The sequence below is a fragment of the Daphnia pulex genome, chromosome 9 (genome assembly GCF_021134715.1).
Source record: "Daphnia pulex isolate KAP4 chromosome 9, ASM2113471v1".
Classification (NCBI taxonomy): domain Eukaryota; kingdom Metazoa; phylum Arthropoda; class Branchiopoda; order Diplostraca; family Daphniidae; genus Daphnia; species Daphnia pulex.
In genome coordinates, this window is record NC_060025.1 from 9,429,256 (window position 1) to 9,446,094 (window position 16,839).

At 44.5% G+C, this 16,839-nt stretch overlaps 2 protein-coding genes across 3 annotated transcripts; both read right to left on the reverse strand.

Moving 5' to 3' along the window:
- Nucleotides 1–261: 261 nt before the first annotated feature.
- Nucleotides 262–15,680, reverse strand: LOC124203028 (RYamide receptor-like). Of its 2 annotated transcripts, XM_046599599.1 has the most exons (6): nt 13,935–15,566; nt 11,129–11,437; nt 9,469–9,537; nt 9,213–9,350; nt 8,627–8,633; nt 262–2,300 (listed from the first exon to the last, which is right to left on the reverse strand). In XM_046599599.1, exons 1-6 carry the CDS (start codon nt 14,607–14,609, stop codon nt 1,453–1,455), a joined length of 2,046 nt encoding a protein of 681 aa, XP_046455555.1. In that variant the 5' UTR covers nt 14,610–15,566; the 3' UTR covers nt 262–1,452. The 2 variants fall into 2 exon arrangements, with proteins under 2 accessions (XP_046455555.1, XP_046455556.1); XM_046599600.1 differs by lacking the exon at nt 8,627–8,633 and having other exon boundaries at nt 13,935–15,680.
- Nucleotides 2,562–8,593, reverse strand: LOC124203029. The gene is made up of 2 exons (XM_046599601.1): nt 6,447–8,593; nt 2,562–3,345 (listed from the first exon to the last, which is right to left on the reverse strand). Exons 1-2 carry the CDS (start codon nt 7,865–7,867, stop codon nt 3,288–3,290), a joined length of 1,479 nt encoding a protein of 492 aa, XP_046455557.1. The 5' UTR covers nt 7,868–8,593; the 3' UTR covers nt 2,562–3,287.
- Nucleotides 15,681–16,839: the final 1,159 nt, after the last annotated feature.

The window sequence follows — 16,839 nt, forward strand, 5'->3', positions numbered from 1 at the left end:
TCTTATTTCGTCGAAAGAAAAAAAGAATTAATAAAATTTAAAAAAAATCATTTCACCAACAGGTTAGACGTGCCTAGTATATTCAGTTATTGGTTCTTTTTATTTTCAAGTTCAAATCTAAATGAAAAGTCAACCAGATTCAACTTGTTACATGTCGTTCGTTCCACATTTCGCTATCGAAATAATTTCAATGTTATAGACCTTGCCCGATTATTCCAAATGTCCTCTTATAGAAATGAGAAGTCAAACTCGTTTGTGTCGTAATTGTGTAACATGTTTCCATATTCTCATGTGTATTGGGCAGGTACAAAAGGTGTTGACGATCCAGTTTAACACACATCGACGTGAATTAGCTTCTTCGTACAGGCATGCGTAGACACCATTGATGGATTGCAGGTATAGGTCGGTAGCGATTTGATCAGAAACAATACAATTTAGAGTAGAACATTGAGTACAGGGTGGAAGGAGAGAAACATGTTGATTATATAGTTTATAGAGTCTCTGTTTTTTGGCAAATTCACGAACCTTTGACATGAAAAAGAAATGACTCGAGTTATAAATATACAAGGGGTCTATATAGTTTAGCTTTCAAGTTTGGATTGCCAGCCAATAGTTGAGAGAGAGAATCTTGTACATTCCTCCACGTTTGTGTAAAACCATTTGACTTAGACTGGGAGCCACGGGTGTAATATTACGCCGACACTGATATTATCATAATAGCCTCCTCCAAATCACAAAATTGGCGATGAAACCAAACACGAAAAACAAAAAGAAGAAGAAGGTGAGAAATGAGGGCGAACGCTGTCTGATCTAATCAGGGCGTTAGACGACGACGACACTGTCGGTTCGAATCGTAAAAAGGAGAGACACAACCAAACAGGGTCAAGGGCACATTCTCTTTGACTTGGAGTCGGTCAAAAGTCCAACCGACGACGACGTGGTGGAGAGTAAGAAATAGAATCGCTCCTACATGTACATGACGGGGTCGCTCCGCAGTTGGTAGATAAACGGGTCAAGGGAAAGACGTCGAGAAAAAGTTGATCTTTCTCTTTTCATGCGCAGTTATTGGCCAAATAGTTTGGCCATTCTGTTTAACCATTTGGCTCATTGATTTTCAATCGCATTTACATACATTTGTACACACAGACGACGGATCTCTCTGTAATAATAATAATAGTTTCCTCACATGTTTGTAACAAGAATTAATTTCAAAGTTGTAGGAGGGATATTGCGCTGCCAAGTTGAGCGCTGCTGTCGTTATAAATTTCCTGGGAGACCTCGAAATGGATTTATCTAAGACTAGATGGGTCATTCACGCCTGACTGGATTGCAACTTTTTGACGCTGGGCAAAGAGAAGAGCCAGCCAATAATAATAGATAAACACACGACCTTTTGCTGCTATGAAAAATAGAAAAACAACAAGATGAGAAGAAGAACGGCTAATTAGATTTTTAGACCCTGGAAGGGCGTGGTGGTGGTGGTTGCCACTGTGCTGACAGATCTCTTTTGTTCTTGCAATTGTTGCTGGGCCGGCCGCCACTGCTGATGAGGGACTTGCGTCTACTGCTGGCCTGCAGGTGGGCCCTGCTACTACCGCTGTCCTTTAAATGTGCGATTCGGCCGTGGTGTTGCCGCCGGATGGGTTGAGGTTGATGGTGAGGCTCGTGGGCGAACCAGCCCCAGCACCAGATAGCAGCCGCTGCTGCTGGGCTGATTGGCACGACTGCTGCTGCTGCTGGGTCGGGAAATTGGTGCGGAAGACAAACTTCTGCGGGCGAATTGCTGAAGAAGCGGAGCGGCTGCTGTTCACGACAGCGCCGCAAACGGCCGGCGACGATGACGACGGCGAGTAGCGGCGCTGCGCTGAGTTGGCACCGCTGCTGCTGTTGAATGAGGAGCAACACCTTGCGCGTGCTGGAGGAGGACCGCCGTTGCTGGCCGATTCCTGCTGATGCTGGAAACGGCCCGAGTAGCTGGACTTGTAGGCCGCTGGCCCGGTAAATGGCTGGTTGTTGTGGTGGTGGTTGCTGGGCAATAGAACGCGGCACGATGACAAGTTCTTGCTGTGCTGCGACTGCTGCTGTGGTTGAGTTAAATGGTTGTTGGGGCCGCCGGTGCAGGTCGTGTAGGTGTTGACCCGTTGGAGCGGGGCACAGCCGTGATCGCCATGGGCGCTCCCGTGAGTGCCGCTCAGACGGGCGCCGCAACAGTCGCAATCGCCCGCCGTTCGGTCGTTCCACTCCCGTTCGCTCTCCATCAAACAGCGACAGCCACAACGCACGGCCAACACTTGGAAACCCTGGGCGCAAAAAACGGCAGATAAAATCGAATTTTAGTCATTTCATTTGATTTCATTCTATCTAATATAATTGCGCCAATCAAGCGGAAGTCAAACATGACTCCCTCGACGTCACAAAAAGCAAAAATGGCCACCGATAAAAAATAAATAAAACATGAAAATACTCGATCCGTATCGACACACACACAGAGAAATAAAACAAAGGGCTCAAAATACTCGTGTCAATTTTGAGATGAAAGTTTGGATTTTGTTTTGTGTTTGTTTTTGGAACACTAGACGACGTGAAACGACACCCAAAGCTGTGCAATGCTGTCACACTCGCCAGCTGTTTACAATAGAGATGAACAAACGATTAGAAAATTATAACGACACACAACAAGATATAAAGAGACAAGGGGACTGATTTGATGTTTCAACAACAAATCTAATTTGGGAAATGCACACAAGAGGAGAAAGTTTAACGTGTACATTACAGGTTTATAAGCCTGGGTTATTGTTGGTCAATGTTGATTGTTATTTGGTAAATTACCCGAGGGATCGTTCTACGATCCTGAAGGGTAATTGAAATTGTATAAGAAATAAATGTAGACGACGACCCTAAGGGTGTAGACCTACATTTATTCAGCTTTTTAAAGAACAAAAAGAGGGGGGTGTGCTGCCCTTTCCTCTTACCTGCACACGCCCTTTGCCATTCAGACTTATAGCTACAGATCCGTGTACAGGGTTTTAACCAAACACAATTACATGTTATCAAACATAATCAGAGAGAATTTCACACATAACTTCCAAATAACAGTTTGAGGGGGATACGAGAAAAAACCTGAGGACTTCAGGGTAAAAAAACTCTATCCCAAGGTAACATATCATGAAACACAGAAACATGAACATAATGGTTGCAGCAAAAAATAGTGCGCTTCTTCTTCTGGACAGCTCTGCCAACTGCCGTAACTTGAACACGTAATGGGGCCTTCTTACTTTCTCGCCAGTCTAGTTATTCTTGCTTCTAGAATAACCTCCAGCTTTCCGGCCACGAAAGGTTTGATTTCTACGCGTTTTTTCCAAAATTGAATGAATCATAATTAAATAAATGATGACACAGGGTGGGTATGGGTGGGAGACAGACCCTTAGGGTCGTCGTCTACATTTATTTCTTATACAATTTCAATTACCCTTCAGGATCGTAGAACGATCCCTCGGGTAATTTACCAATTGTACTGCGAAATGCATTTCGCCTAGACCCTAAGGGTGATTTTAAAGCCCAATGATGAATTTTTAATTTTGAACAAACATCGTTTGTGTCGACGCTCGATTGTAAAATCGATTGAACGTCGTTTCTTTTGACCAACTTCCGGCTCGCAAGATTGCCTCCACCGGTACGCCGTCACTGACCGCTTTCGAAGCGGCCGCTCCTCTTGTGGAATGCGCCCCAAAACACCGAGTGTTTATGCCGGCCTTTTGCAAGAACGATTTAATCCAGCGACTCACTGTACTGGCTGAGACCGGCCTATGGGGCGCGATGAGTGCAACAAATAGTTTTCCTTCGTCTGTCTCGCGTCTAAACTGATTCGTACGTTCCACAAATTCTTTAAGCGCCAAGACTGGACATAAAATCGGATCCGGATCATTTAATATTGAAAAGGACTGCAGCGGACCGTTCCGCTGTGCTTTCCGTAACCTATCTAATGAGAATACTACCCCTCTTTCTGAGAAGACGACGGATCGGTAACCAATTGCCGCTATCTCCGACGCTCGCATTAAGGTAGCTAACGCTATCATGGTGACCAATTTACTAGCTAAGACGCTCAGGGTAAGGTGTCGGTTTTCGCCCAACGAATTAATAAATTCTACAACTTGACTCGGGTCCCACATGTCGTTGTACTTGGGCTTGGGGGGATTCTTGTGATAGCAGCCTTTCATTAATCGGACGACAAGCGGATGCGCGCCTATCTGAACGCCTTCGATGGACCCCAGGGTCCTGGACAACATAGACCGGTGAATGTTGATTGCGCTATACGACTTGCCCGAGGCCAGCAAGTCGGTGAGGAACTGCAAAACCTCGGTTAAATCCGCCGACAAGGGATCCGTATCCCTTCGCACACACCAATGTGTCCAGTTCCGCCATGCGGAATCGTAAGTTGCGAGGGTGGTCGGTCGATTTCCGGCCACAAGAAGGTCGACCACGTTCGACGAAAAGCCTCTGTCACGCAACTGTCGCCGGACAGTCTCCAAACGGCCAAGTGAAGTGCGCTGGATGCTAATAACGGGTGCGGCTCGTTCAGTGCCGATGTCAGGAGGTCCGGCTCCTGCTGAAGAAGAAATACTACGTCGCACGCTAGCTCGAGTAGCACCGGGAACCAGGCCTGACCTGTCCATACGGGGCAAACGAAAACTACGTCAGCTTTCTCTCTTCTAATTTTTTCCAAACATTGAAAAATTAGCGCAAAAGGGGGAAAAAGATACCCCGAAAGGCCCTTCCAGTTAACTGAAAAGGCATTTGTGTTCAACGCTTGCGGTTGCGGCCGCCACGAAAAGAAAGAGGGGAGCTGCGCGTTCCAATGGGACGCAAAAAGGTCAACTTTTGATGGCCAGATCTTTTGAACGCGAGAAAAAACGGATGGATTTAATTTCCAATCGCTTGCATCCGGTCCGGCGCGAGACTCTTCGTCAGCAATTACATTCAGCTTGCCGCTCAAATGAACCGCTTCGATTGCAATATTCCGGCTCTCACACCAAGCTGTCAGAGTGGTTGATAATTGCGTCAACGCTTTGGACCTGGTACCCCCGCCGTGATTAATATAAGCCACTGCCGTGACGTTGTCTAAATAAATTTTTATCGCTATACTTTCCGATACCGCCGCGAATGATTGAATCGCGTATAACGCGCCTAACATCTCTAGTTCATTAATGTGCCTCTTGGTATCTTCCAAAGTCCATGAGCCCCTCGTCCTCACATTATTACAATACGCTCCCCAGCCTGTTAGAGAAGCGTCGGAGAAAATCTCCAGATCTGGCACGCTAGGAAAGAACAACTTTTCCCTTTTTAAGCCTAGATTGTTGGACCACCATTCTAAGTCGTCCCTGGTTTCCGCCGATAGCACGCATTCCGACTTCAAATTAAATCCCACTTTTCTAGCTTGCTTAATATAGAATGCCTGCATCCTCCTGAAATGAGACTGCGCAAAAGGTATCGTAGGTATGGCCCAAGTAAAGTTGCCCATTATCGACGCAATCTCTCGCAATGAAATTCTGCTCCTGGCAAGGGCCGCATCGCATTTGGCCTTAACGGTTGCAGCCTTGTCCGACGGCAGCGAAAAGGAAAGTTTTACCGAATTAATAACCAAGCCCAGATACTCTATTACTTGCGACGGTTCTACAATTGACTTCTCCCAATTGATCAAGAAACCCAGATTTTGTAATAATTCAACCACTTTATTTACATCGGCTTTGGTGCTATCTTTTGATGTATTAACTATTAATATATCATCCAGATACACGATGAGACGCATGCCCTGCCTTCTCAGAAAAGCCGCCACTACTTTTAGAATTTTCGTAAAATACCGCGGGGCCGGAGCTAAACCAAAAGCCAGACAAGTAAATTGAAAAATACGCCCCTTCCAGGTGAAACGCAAATATTTCTGGTGGGAGGGGTGCACAGGGACCGTAAGATAAGCATCTTTTAAATCCAACTTTGCTAGCCAGTCCCCTTCTCTCAAAATGAAGCGTGCGGAATCAAGATTTTCCATCTTAAAGTGTTCATACCGGATGAATACATTAAGTGGTTTAAGATTTACAATCGGGCGAAAACCGCCCGATTTTTTTGGAATAACAAATAGAGAACAGACAAACCCATCCTCCCCGCTATTCGAAATTTCTACAATGGCTTTCTTCTCAAGTAAATCTTTTACTTCCTGGTCGCAAACGCTTGCCATCTCTTTCGACATTGTTATCGGACGCGGAAGTTTAGTTTGATTCGGGGTTTCTACAAAATCTAGCTTAACCCCGTTTGACACGCTGTCTAGGACCCAACGATCGTCCGTAACAGTCTCCCACATTTTAGCAAAATGTAAAATACGCCCGCCCACATTTTCACACACAACAGTATTGCGTAAAATTTGAATGGGATCAGAAGGAGGGACGAAAACATACCTTTCACCTCCTCGAGTCCAAGCAGTTGCACCCGGCGGTCGTCCTCTTCCGACCCCACCACTCTGCCTCCCTTCAACGGGAAATTGGGCCGCTGCTTCTCTCCTTGGGCGCAACACCCGTTGAGATGGGCCTGGGTTCACTGCTACCTTTCTTCCACCTGCCTTAGCCCTCGCTCGAGCCGCCGATGAGCTTGCCAGTGTGGCGTCTTGAGACGCCTCCTTGAGCATCGTCTCTAAGAATTTGTCCGTGAAAAGGAGCTCAGTTGCCTCCTTTCCCGGTGCGAAAGCGTCAGGGTTTGACAATATGAAGTCATATGTCGGTTCCACCAATGTCACAACCGCTCGCCTTCTTCTTTGGGTGATGTGGTAGTACGCTCTACCCCACTGTTGTAAAACGGCCCGCACCGTATTCTTGGCTTGCGTCACCGTTTCTCCCTCTCCAAGAGCACACACTTTAGCGTATAAATCAAACAGAGGTGGGGCAACGTCCATTATTTTAAGCTGAGTCTGTATAAGCGCTTCCTCCGAAGCATTAACCCCTTTCAATCGATCTTTGTCTTTAGCATGCCTCAACATAAAGCCGTCGAGCTTAGGCGGTTTAATCGAGAAAGTCGGGTCCTCAAACTCGAGCTCAAATTTCTTTGAGATTGCTTTTGAATCGTCGGTTGACAGGCCAGTCGTTAGCCAAACCCTAATCTCGTCTGAAATCGCTGTTGGGATGAACGCCGTCACTTCCCCTGATTCACTGGCTGCTTTGGATGAGCCTGCCGTGGCTGCCGCGGCTGCCGCGCGCGTTGGTTTTAGAGCCTTCCCTTTCGACTTAGATCCGGCGGCAGGGGCTTGGGGAGTACGCTCCTTTGGTAGCCATGGACGGTCCACTAGCTTTGGACCCCCCTCGTCTAACTCTTCTTCCTCTTCGTCCTCTACTTCAAGATACTCGCCATCTTCTTCGTCTTCCTCCTGTCTGCTCTCCCGCTTCTCTCTTTCTTCCAAGTCTCTTAGCTTGCTAAAACGAACGTAGGCTTCTTCTTCGATCCTATCATCTAACGGAAACTCGGCGCCATTCCCCCGTTCCTTCGCACGCCCCCTTGGTCGATCCCCCACATCATTTTGATAAAACCGGTCTCCGTGAAAAAACTGATCACGCGGAGGAACGTCAAAAGCCGGTGGTGGAATCACGGGTGGAATATTAAACAATGGCGGTTGAGCGTCAAAGGAGGGAGCCCACTCTCGATAGTTTCGAAGAGGAGACCTTTCTCTATCTGGATAATCAAAGTGAACAAAACGGTCGCGTGGCTGACCATTCCAATCACGAGAACGATTTGCCCAATCTCTAGCTTCTTGTTCAGTACGAAAACCTACGGCCCGTGGGTCCATTCTCTGGTGCCTATGCCAACCATAAAAATCACTAGGGCCTGCCATTCTGAAATTCTGACTGCACTGTACGCGAGCTGAAATAAGTCTGAATGGCAAAGGGCGTGTGCAGGTAAGAGGAAAGGGCAGCACACCCCCCTCTTTTTGTTCTTTAAAAAGCTGAATAAATGTAGGTCTACACCCTTAGGGTCTAGGCGAAATGCATTTCGCAGTACAATTCATAACCTGGCAACACAGCAGGGGGTTTTTGATTCGATTCATTTTGGTCGTCAACGGAAAAGGGAAATATAAGAATTCGACGGAAAACCGTGCGCACCTCATGCAGTTGGAACCATTAGTCCTTTATGTAGTTGCTCTTTGGGGATTTTGTGATGTATAGATATTATGTTTTAGATCAGCTCCTAGTATATAGACTCATCCGCCCTTTATATCCGAGTATATATAATACTGGAGGGTATACAGTTACGTCTGGAAGTTGTTTTGTTCTGCTGCTGTATTTGTTTTTGTTTGGGCCAGAATCCTAGACAGATTGGCCGGCAATATAGGAAACAAGGAAAAAACCAACTTGTAATAGTACTTGATGCGTACACAACTTCCAGACGCGATTGTATCCACACACAGGAAGGGGTTCGATGATTTTATCTCGTCTAATTCGTATAGCTGTTGCCCAGCAAATGCAAGCGGGAGGGATGAACCAAATAAGAAGAAAAAAAGGACAAGGTATATTGACTTAAGATTTTTTTTTTAAAAGAAGAAGAATAAAAATAAAGGCTAGAGATGATATATATTTGTCTTGAGTTGGCTTACCTTTCGTCTTTCGTCAACCGAGAGAGAGATAGAGACAGGGGAAGATTATATAAGAGAGAAAATATAAGAGAGAGAGAGAAGCGCATGGCCATTTTAAATGTAATGTTGAATGAGATTTGTCTTATCGTATTAAAAAGGGGGGCGTCTATAGCAGCCAGATGAGGACAACTTGACAAAAAAATAAACGGAGAATCGATTCGTTTCGAGGATCAGAGAGCAACCTACGCTAATCCAAATATAGCCAATCCGAAAAGAAAGATTATACCTAGCATCTACTACATCTATGATGTCATTAATTTAAAGAGGAATAGATCGGGAGCCTGTCGACTATTAAGACTTATTTTTAAAAAACCCAAAAAGGTATAAAGCCACCAGGGCAGATTATATGCCTTCGTCTAGTTTTAATATCGGAGAGAGAGTAGACGACAGACGTCGGCGGCAATTAATAGCCAACATTTCGCACATCATCATGATTGAATTATATAGACTCAAAGAGACAGAGGCGTCGGTTGGGGGCTGGAGCCGGCGGGATTAAATAGAAAATGTCAAAAAAAAAATGAATTTTGCGTCTGGCTGGCGCTTTTACCTGTCTGAATTTCGAGTTGAAGCAGCAGTAGATGATTGGATTGTAGGCCGAATGCGACATGGCCAGCCAATGGCAAGCGAAAGCCACAAAGTTGATTTTACTCCACGTCCAAATGCCCGGGTACTGATCTCCAATGATCTGTATAAGCCATCGATCCAGCCCAAATCAATAATATTATTATTCGTTTCCTTTTATTAGACGTCTAGATTTGTTTGAGGTGCATATTCAAGTAAATGTATATACAAGAAAAACGTACCTGCAAAAGGTTGAAAGGAAGCCAGCAAAAGGCGAAGAAGAAGACGACGATAATCATCATTTTGATCATCTGTAGAAGCCCAAAAACATTTAATTTAACCGGGTCATCTTTTATAATATTGGCAGGATAAGGATAAGGGCTACCAAAATGGAACCGAATTGATTTCAATTTCCATATCAGCGTAAGTCAAATAGAATCAGCCGAAATGGACAGAATAATGACGAGCCGCTACTGCCCAATATCCCTATAGCCCTGGAGGAAATAGGGTATAAGAGACGGAATCTTGTCAAGTGTCACGATCAATATAGATCGCAGTTGGATAGATATCGAAGCTGCTGGGAGACTTGATTATTATCCCGAGATGTATTGATTAGTTTTGGGAGATTCTCTTTTGTTGTTTCTTCTTCTTTTTTGGGCTGTCTGGCAGTAGCCATGCGTCGTTGCTCCCATAATGCAGCACCAGTTGATATCAGCACAAGAGGCTGCTGCTGCTGCCGCTCACTTGCGTGTCCTATTAGTAATATTATTAGCGTCTCTCTACTCTTGTCTTTTTTCTTTCTTTCAAAGGGGGTCGACGTAGTTGTTCTTTCCACCCTTTTATTTCTCGGTATCTAAGCTTTTTGTTGTAGCCATTACCGGGAACACAAAAGAGAGTCTTGTAATAAAATTTGCCAGCAGCAGCGCTTCCAGAAAAAAGACAAAAAAAGTCCATCATCAGTCGGCAATAACAACTTATCTTCGTTCGCATCTTATTAGAGATGATGGCAACTAATAACCATTGCGACATGTATCAGGAGACTGTTGTGCCTATCGACAAACACTCGGCCTTCTTCTCTGTGTTTCGTATTCACATATTCGATATGTATCCTTTGTTTTGATGGCCCCCCAACGGACCAATTTGCGTCCTGTTATTCCTGTCAATGTTATTGCCCTTGCCCCCTCGATAATAGCTTTTAGTGAGTGCCTAAGAATTTCTCCAGTTGCTTTTTCTCGGAATTTTTCACCAGCGCTTGTGAGGGGGGATAGGAGGAGATGATGACCGATGGAGACCAAATTAGCGTCTTCTGGCTCAGCTGCTGGACCTTTTTCCCCCACCCCTGGGCTACTTGGAATCGACACACACGCACATCATATATACACGTGTACACATATCCGAGCTGTCTAGTGAACACGCAGACACACGCACGAATCTACTGTACGTTCCTAATAGCAACTATATGACGGGGGTCGGCAGTCTCACAGCAGCAGCAACGCAGTCAATGAACAAACAAACAACTGAAACTGTTGTTGTTAGCTGGCCTTGGTGCTGTCTATAATCAACTCCAGTTGTTGATCCGGAAGCATTGCTAGCACGCGCCCGTGTGTGTCTGTGTATATATACTTAATCTTTACTTGTTTGGATGAACTCTCTCTGAGAGGTGCTGTCCGGTGCACGTCGAGAGATTTGGCTGGGCCCGACAGGACTGGCACTTTCAATCCGCCCACCCGCTGATAGCGCTACGTGCCAGAGTGTATAAACGAACGGAATACACAAACACACACATAAGACCTGGCAGTTCAAACGTGGATTCTATTATTCCAACTGCCCGGAATAATCTCATCGCCATTTCTACTCTATATGCAAAATTGCAAAGAAAAGACGATCGAAAAAGAGTCATACCTTGCGTTTGGAGCGTGCCAATCGGAGATCGCGGTGCTGATGAGCTTCTCCTGGCGTCTTCTTGCCCCAGATTTCCAGTCCGATTCGGCCGTAAGTGAAGACAAGGACGGCCAGTGGGAAGCAGTACTGCAAAAGTAACAAGACGGTCGTGTATTGCGTCTGCTGGATGGGGTCGGCCCACACTTCAGTGCAAATGTAACGGTCGGAGCAAATGTGCCAATTGCTATTCTCCGGGATGATGAGCTTCGACATGAGGAGCAACGGCATGGCCGTCGCAAAGGCCGCCAGCCAAACGGCCACGATGATCCACTATAAAATGAAAAATACCAAACAATTGTAAAATTAGAAACTCAACTTAAGGCGTTCTTCATTGTCATAAACATTGGAGGGAGCGGCGGATACCAAGAAAGAAGAAGCTGCTGCTCGTTTCGTTTGTTGATTGCACGAGGAGTTGGCTGGCTGTTGCAGCAATGTTGCACGTTTAAAAGCAACACAAGAACGAACTAGCGTGGATGGGAAAGCCGAAAGAAATAAAGAGAGAAAAAGACGAGCTCTGTTTTCATCACTTTCGTCTCTGGCCGCTTTCAAATATTTACCGGAATTTTATCAACGGAAGAAATGACGCGAGTATTTACACGTTTCATATGAAAAAGACGATACTTCCTGTCTGATGTCGGACCAGCTATTTTCTCATTTCAAGACGATGTAAACCCAAACTTACGTATACACATCCAAGTGGCAACTTTTTGGTCCTAGTACAACTTTGGTTGAAATTTAAAATTCTTCATCTTTTCAGCATTTTCTCACATCAAATATTGTAATACGCTTCCCTTGCAGAGTGGAGGCATCGGATTTGGCTGGCTTTGCGGAGGCTTTGTTACGCAATTTGAGCCATATGACGCAAGTCTCACATTACAGGTGCACTAATTTGTGCACTGCCTTGATGCTGGACAAAGTTGCCAGCTTGCGTTAGCTCCTTATTAACTCGATAAACTTCCATTTCCATTGAAATGATGGATAGAATTCAAGAGCCGGGGGGGCGTACCATCACGTGCATCGTATAATATTATCCTGCTCGAAAATGAGTCAATAGAATTTCCAATGCCTGGCTGATGATGCTGACACGGTTCGAATTACATCAGCCTAGAATTAGTAACACGAGCCATTGGATAGTCATGAAGACGGAAGACTTGCTGGAAATGGCGTATAGTACCAAGCTCGATGAATTCACCTGTCAATTAGCGTCGAGCACATGCTAGCCTTGCAATAAAGTTTTAAAAAACTAAAATAAAATAAATTCAATAATCTGATTTTTCTAGAGTCTAACACGATGAAACAAAAATTGAGTTTTTGGTATTAAACAAGATCATAAACGAAATGATGTTACAGTTTTATCTTGTTGTCAAACTGAATTAAAAAACTCGCTAAACAAATTCCTAGAACTCGCTGCATAAAAAAAAAAAGACTTTGATTTAGTTCCGAGTGTTTCTTTGGCTTCACCAAAGAGAACCACCAAGTGACTTGTTCACATGGATGATGTTGGCCAAGAAGACTCTGTGAAGCCTGAAATGATCATCATTTTCTTCTAATTCGTCCCTGGCCTCTGTCAACAAAGAAAGTGTGCTATATGTCTGTGTCTGCCAGCTTTTTACATTAAAACTAACATTTATTCTCACTCTGGTTTGCAAAATGCAGACAAAGATACTTGCCAAAATGGTAGAATTTCCATTGTGAGGTGCACAAACTATTTACTTGTAAGTTGAATCTATGATTTTTACTATTTTTTCGTACTCTTAAAAATTTCAAAAGAAAAAGAAATTTCACGTGACGTTTGCAAAATTGTAGTCTGCAATATCTGGGATTGTTTTTTCGAATTTGCATTTGCCAGATTGCCAAAATGAGTCGAAAATTAAATTGAAAGTTTTTTTTTAAATTATCGAGTTCTATTCACTGATTTTGTCTTAAAAAAACATAATTAAATAAAAAAAAAATTGATAATATGATAAAACTAGATATTGACAAAAGTAAATTTGCAACGCTAGCACATGCAAATTAATTTAAATAAATCGCTGGGGGGGAACAGCATTGGAGCCGTTGGCGCTTGCGGCTAAGAAATAACAGAAATTTTAAAATCAGCCGATGGTTGATTGATATTATCGATTGAATTCAAATATATTCTATGTATTTAAAACATTTATATAATTTTGAGCAAGCGTCAATGGTCAATCGATGGAAATAGTCGTGCAGTTTGTTGTGGCTTATAATTTAACGGATACAAACACACACGCAGTTTACGGAGAAAAATAATCCGGGAGTATGTAAATAACTGACAAATGACGTGACTTGTATACTCTGGCCTGTCCCGGGGGTGATTGTTAATGGTGACGAGCCATAAAAAAGATAAGATGTCACACAGCAGCGCACAAACTATATCGTAAATAATAAGGAGAACAAAACCAAACATGTGTAACAACACACACATTTCTCAACCTTGTTATCCTCGGATGAGACACGCGTGCCCCCGTGCCTTTCGTCATCTCTCTGGCCCAGTGTTATATGACGATTAGAGAATTGAGTCCGAACGTGAATCATGTTTTATTTTTTGAACAACACGGATGTATGGCCTGCAGCCATTTTGATATCTGCTGATGTTGATTTAATAATATAAAAGATAAGAAATCCCGCATTGCTGGGCCATAATTCAAGTGTGTGAACACGTACGTGCTCAATAGTAATGCACGTCTAAATAATTCCAACTGCTTACATGTTCACGCGATAAATATAAAACGTTTATGTTGGCAAATACCTTGGCCTGTTTACGTGTCATGCGTGGGCGGAGCGGGTAGACGATGGCCAGGTAGCGGTCGCTGCTGATGGCCACCATCGTGTAGGCAGAGACGAAGACGGACACGGCCTGGGAGAAGCTGACGATCCGGCACATGGTGGCCCCGAACGGCCAATAAAGTAAAACATAAGTGGGCAAGAAAGTGAATGGGATGCAGAAAAAGGCCATCAAAATGTCGCCGGCCGCCATGTTGACGATGAAGAAATTGGTGACGGTCCACTTGCGGATGCTGGTGAAAACGACGGCGCAGACGACCATGTTGCCCACCAGGGCCAGCACGAACACGACACTGTACAAACTGTAGATGATGACCTGGAAAAAGGCTGACGGCGTGAATGCGTTGACGCTAAAGTCTTCCGTCTCGTTCCAGGGCGGGCACAGCCAGGAGCAATTCACGTTGTCGCCACCGTCCGTCAATGAGCTGCCGCTGCAGTAAGTGCTGCTATTCATCCAGCCGGAATAACTGCCATTGTCGTAATATTGAGAACTGGTATTATTGACTGACGGCATCACATCTGTCAGGAAATTCACATCACTTGCGTTATTTCCGCTGCTGATGCTAATGCTAGGAGCGGCACTTTGAACATCACCAATAGTCAAATCGACCGTGACGGCCCAATCGTCGTAAACGGCCATGGCCTTTTTATTTCTTTTTCTCACTCGGACAATTAATTCATGTGGGCTGGGCTGGAGGTGAGGAGTCAAAGATGAGCAGCAGCTGCCGACGCCAACAGAGAAATGTGTTCAATCGAACCCAATCCAACACGAGGACACGTTCAACTTTGATGTGCAGCAGCACAGTCGCCGTGAGAGATGACGCCGACGCACTGGATCACAATAGGGCGGAGACCTATACACCCCCAATGATGTCGTGCAGAATAGAAATAGACGAGAAAAACAGAGGTAATAATAATGAAATAGTCTGAGCGATGATGTGCTGACTGGGCCGATCGAATGAACGCAAGATGCTACGATGCTGGCCTCTCTTAATCCGCCCACTTATCTCGACACAGCCAAAACCCCGACGAAAATATAGGCGGACGAAATAGAAGGAGGTGATATACCTTGGCGCTACTGGTGAACTTTAATCACGGGCTTTACTCGATAAGACTATAGCTCTCGGCCGTCCTTTTTTCAAACATTTCACAGCAGCCTGGGGGAAATTCCAGTTTGAAGCGACCAATTTGTGTGCGCACAATAAACGAACGAATGCGGTTCACAAGATAATCCACAACAGTCGAATTGTTGGCCTTAATTTTTAATGAGAATATAATAACGTTCACTTTTTGTCGGTTTCTAGCGCTTCACGGTTCATATTGGCGTGCAGCCAATATGAATTGCTATTCACCCAGCAGCACTGAAACGAGCAAATCAGTTGGGATGATATCAACCGCGCGTATTATTATCGTCGTTGATCCTAGCACACATCAGCATCAACTGGATATGGTATAGCGCCTTTTTGGCTCTAAAGCTAATCTCCGATAAGGGATGAAAAGCCCAAAGATAGTAAACGCAGCAATCGAAAAGCTGGATTAACCGTCGTCATTATACAGGCACTCTTGTCCTATAAGAAGTGATGGTGCACCCAAATTACAGTTGATGAGATTACGTGGGTAGGTTTTCTAAGAAAAAAGCTGGGCTATACAAGGAATGGGCAGCCCCTATCCAGTATAGCTGTGTGAACTGACGTGGGGTGAGACGACGACTAAAGCCGAGCTGCAACTTGTCGGTGGTTTTTAGGGGCTCCTGGATTTTACACTTCTTGCTGCTGCCCATTGCGACGACGTCAACTACTGCTGCACCAGCAGCACATGTGCCCTGATGTATAGTTTTAGAGTGATGTGTGTCTACTATTCTATATAAGACCCAAGTCTGTTTTTGCAGGAATAAAGCTTCGGCTGTCGAGTGTCGACTGTGTATAATGGGTTAAAAAGACGAGAGCCTATTTGTGCCATATGCGAAAATCCGACCCCAAAAACCCCACCACCACCTTCCGCTTCGTTTGCCATTCTCTCTACGTTGCTGCTGAGTGCTCTTTGCTCTTTTAATGCTCTTCATTCCCCCCCCCCTTTTTTATTTATTTTCTGTTGAAGGGGGCCTTAACACCTAGTTGGTATTCGTCCAACATGTTTACAGTAGTCGAGTATCCTATAGGACTGATGTGAATGAACCAATCTCTGCTCTCTCGTCTATACATCGAATAAGAGAGTTTTTATTATTTTTATACGTGTGCTGTGAGGTGATTTTTCGAGTGTCTTTCGACTGGTTTATGGCTGTGCCCCCCAGAACGTGAGTGCCAGCAATTGAATTGATCTACAACAGCGACGAATCTAACAGTCTGAACCACTTCCCAGGAATGGCACGTGTGTCGTCAATCTGTCGCGGCCGGAAACAAGGAACAATAACGTTGTTGGATGATGGCAAATGAAAGCCCTATAGTTGATTTTGACTACATTTATCAAGTAAATTAACCCCTCGTCAATGCATGGCAGTTTGTTTGCACTGTGTAACCGACATACATATTTTAATTTCAATTTTGTTTTTCGCCGTTTCCACTTGGAAAAGATTTCCCAAATTATATTTTTTTGACCAAGTTGCCATTTGCTTTCATTTCTGCGGAAACTTATCAATAGTTTAAGAGATGGTGGTGATAGATTGTTGGATGTGGCGCTACTTATCAATAGTTGAGATGATAGTGGTGGTGGGCAAGCCGTCAGCACCAGCAAATTGCTATTCCCTGAATTGAGAATTGATAGAGACAGAAGCAAAGTTGTACGGCCAACCTAATCATGTAATCAACTGAATATAACCCGGAGCCACTATACTGACAACTTGGTGGCGACAATTGCATGGGGACAAATTAAAC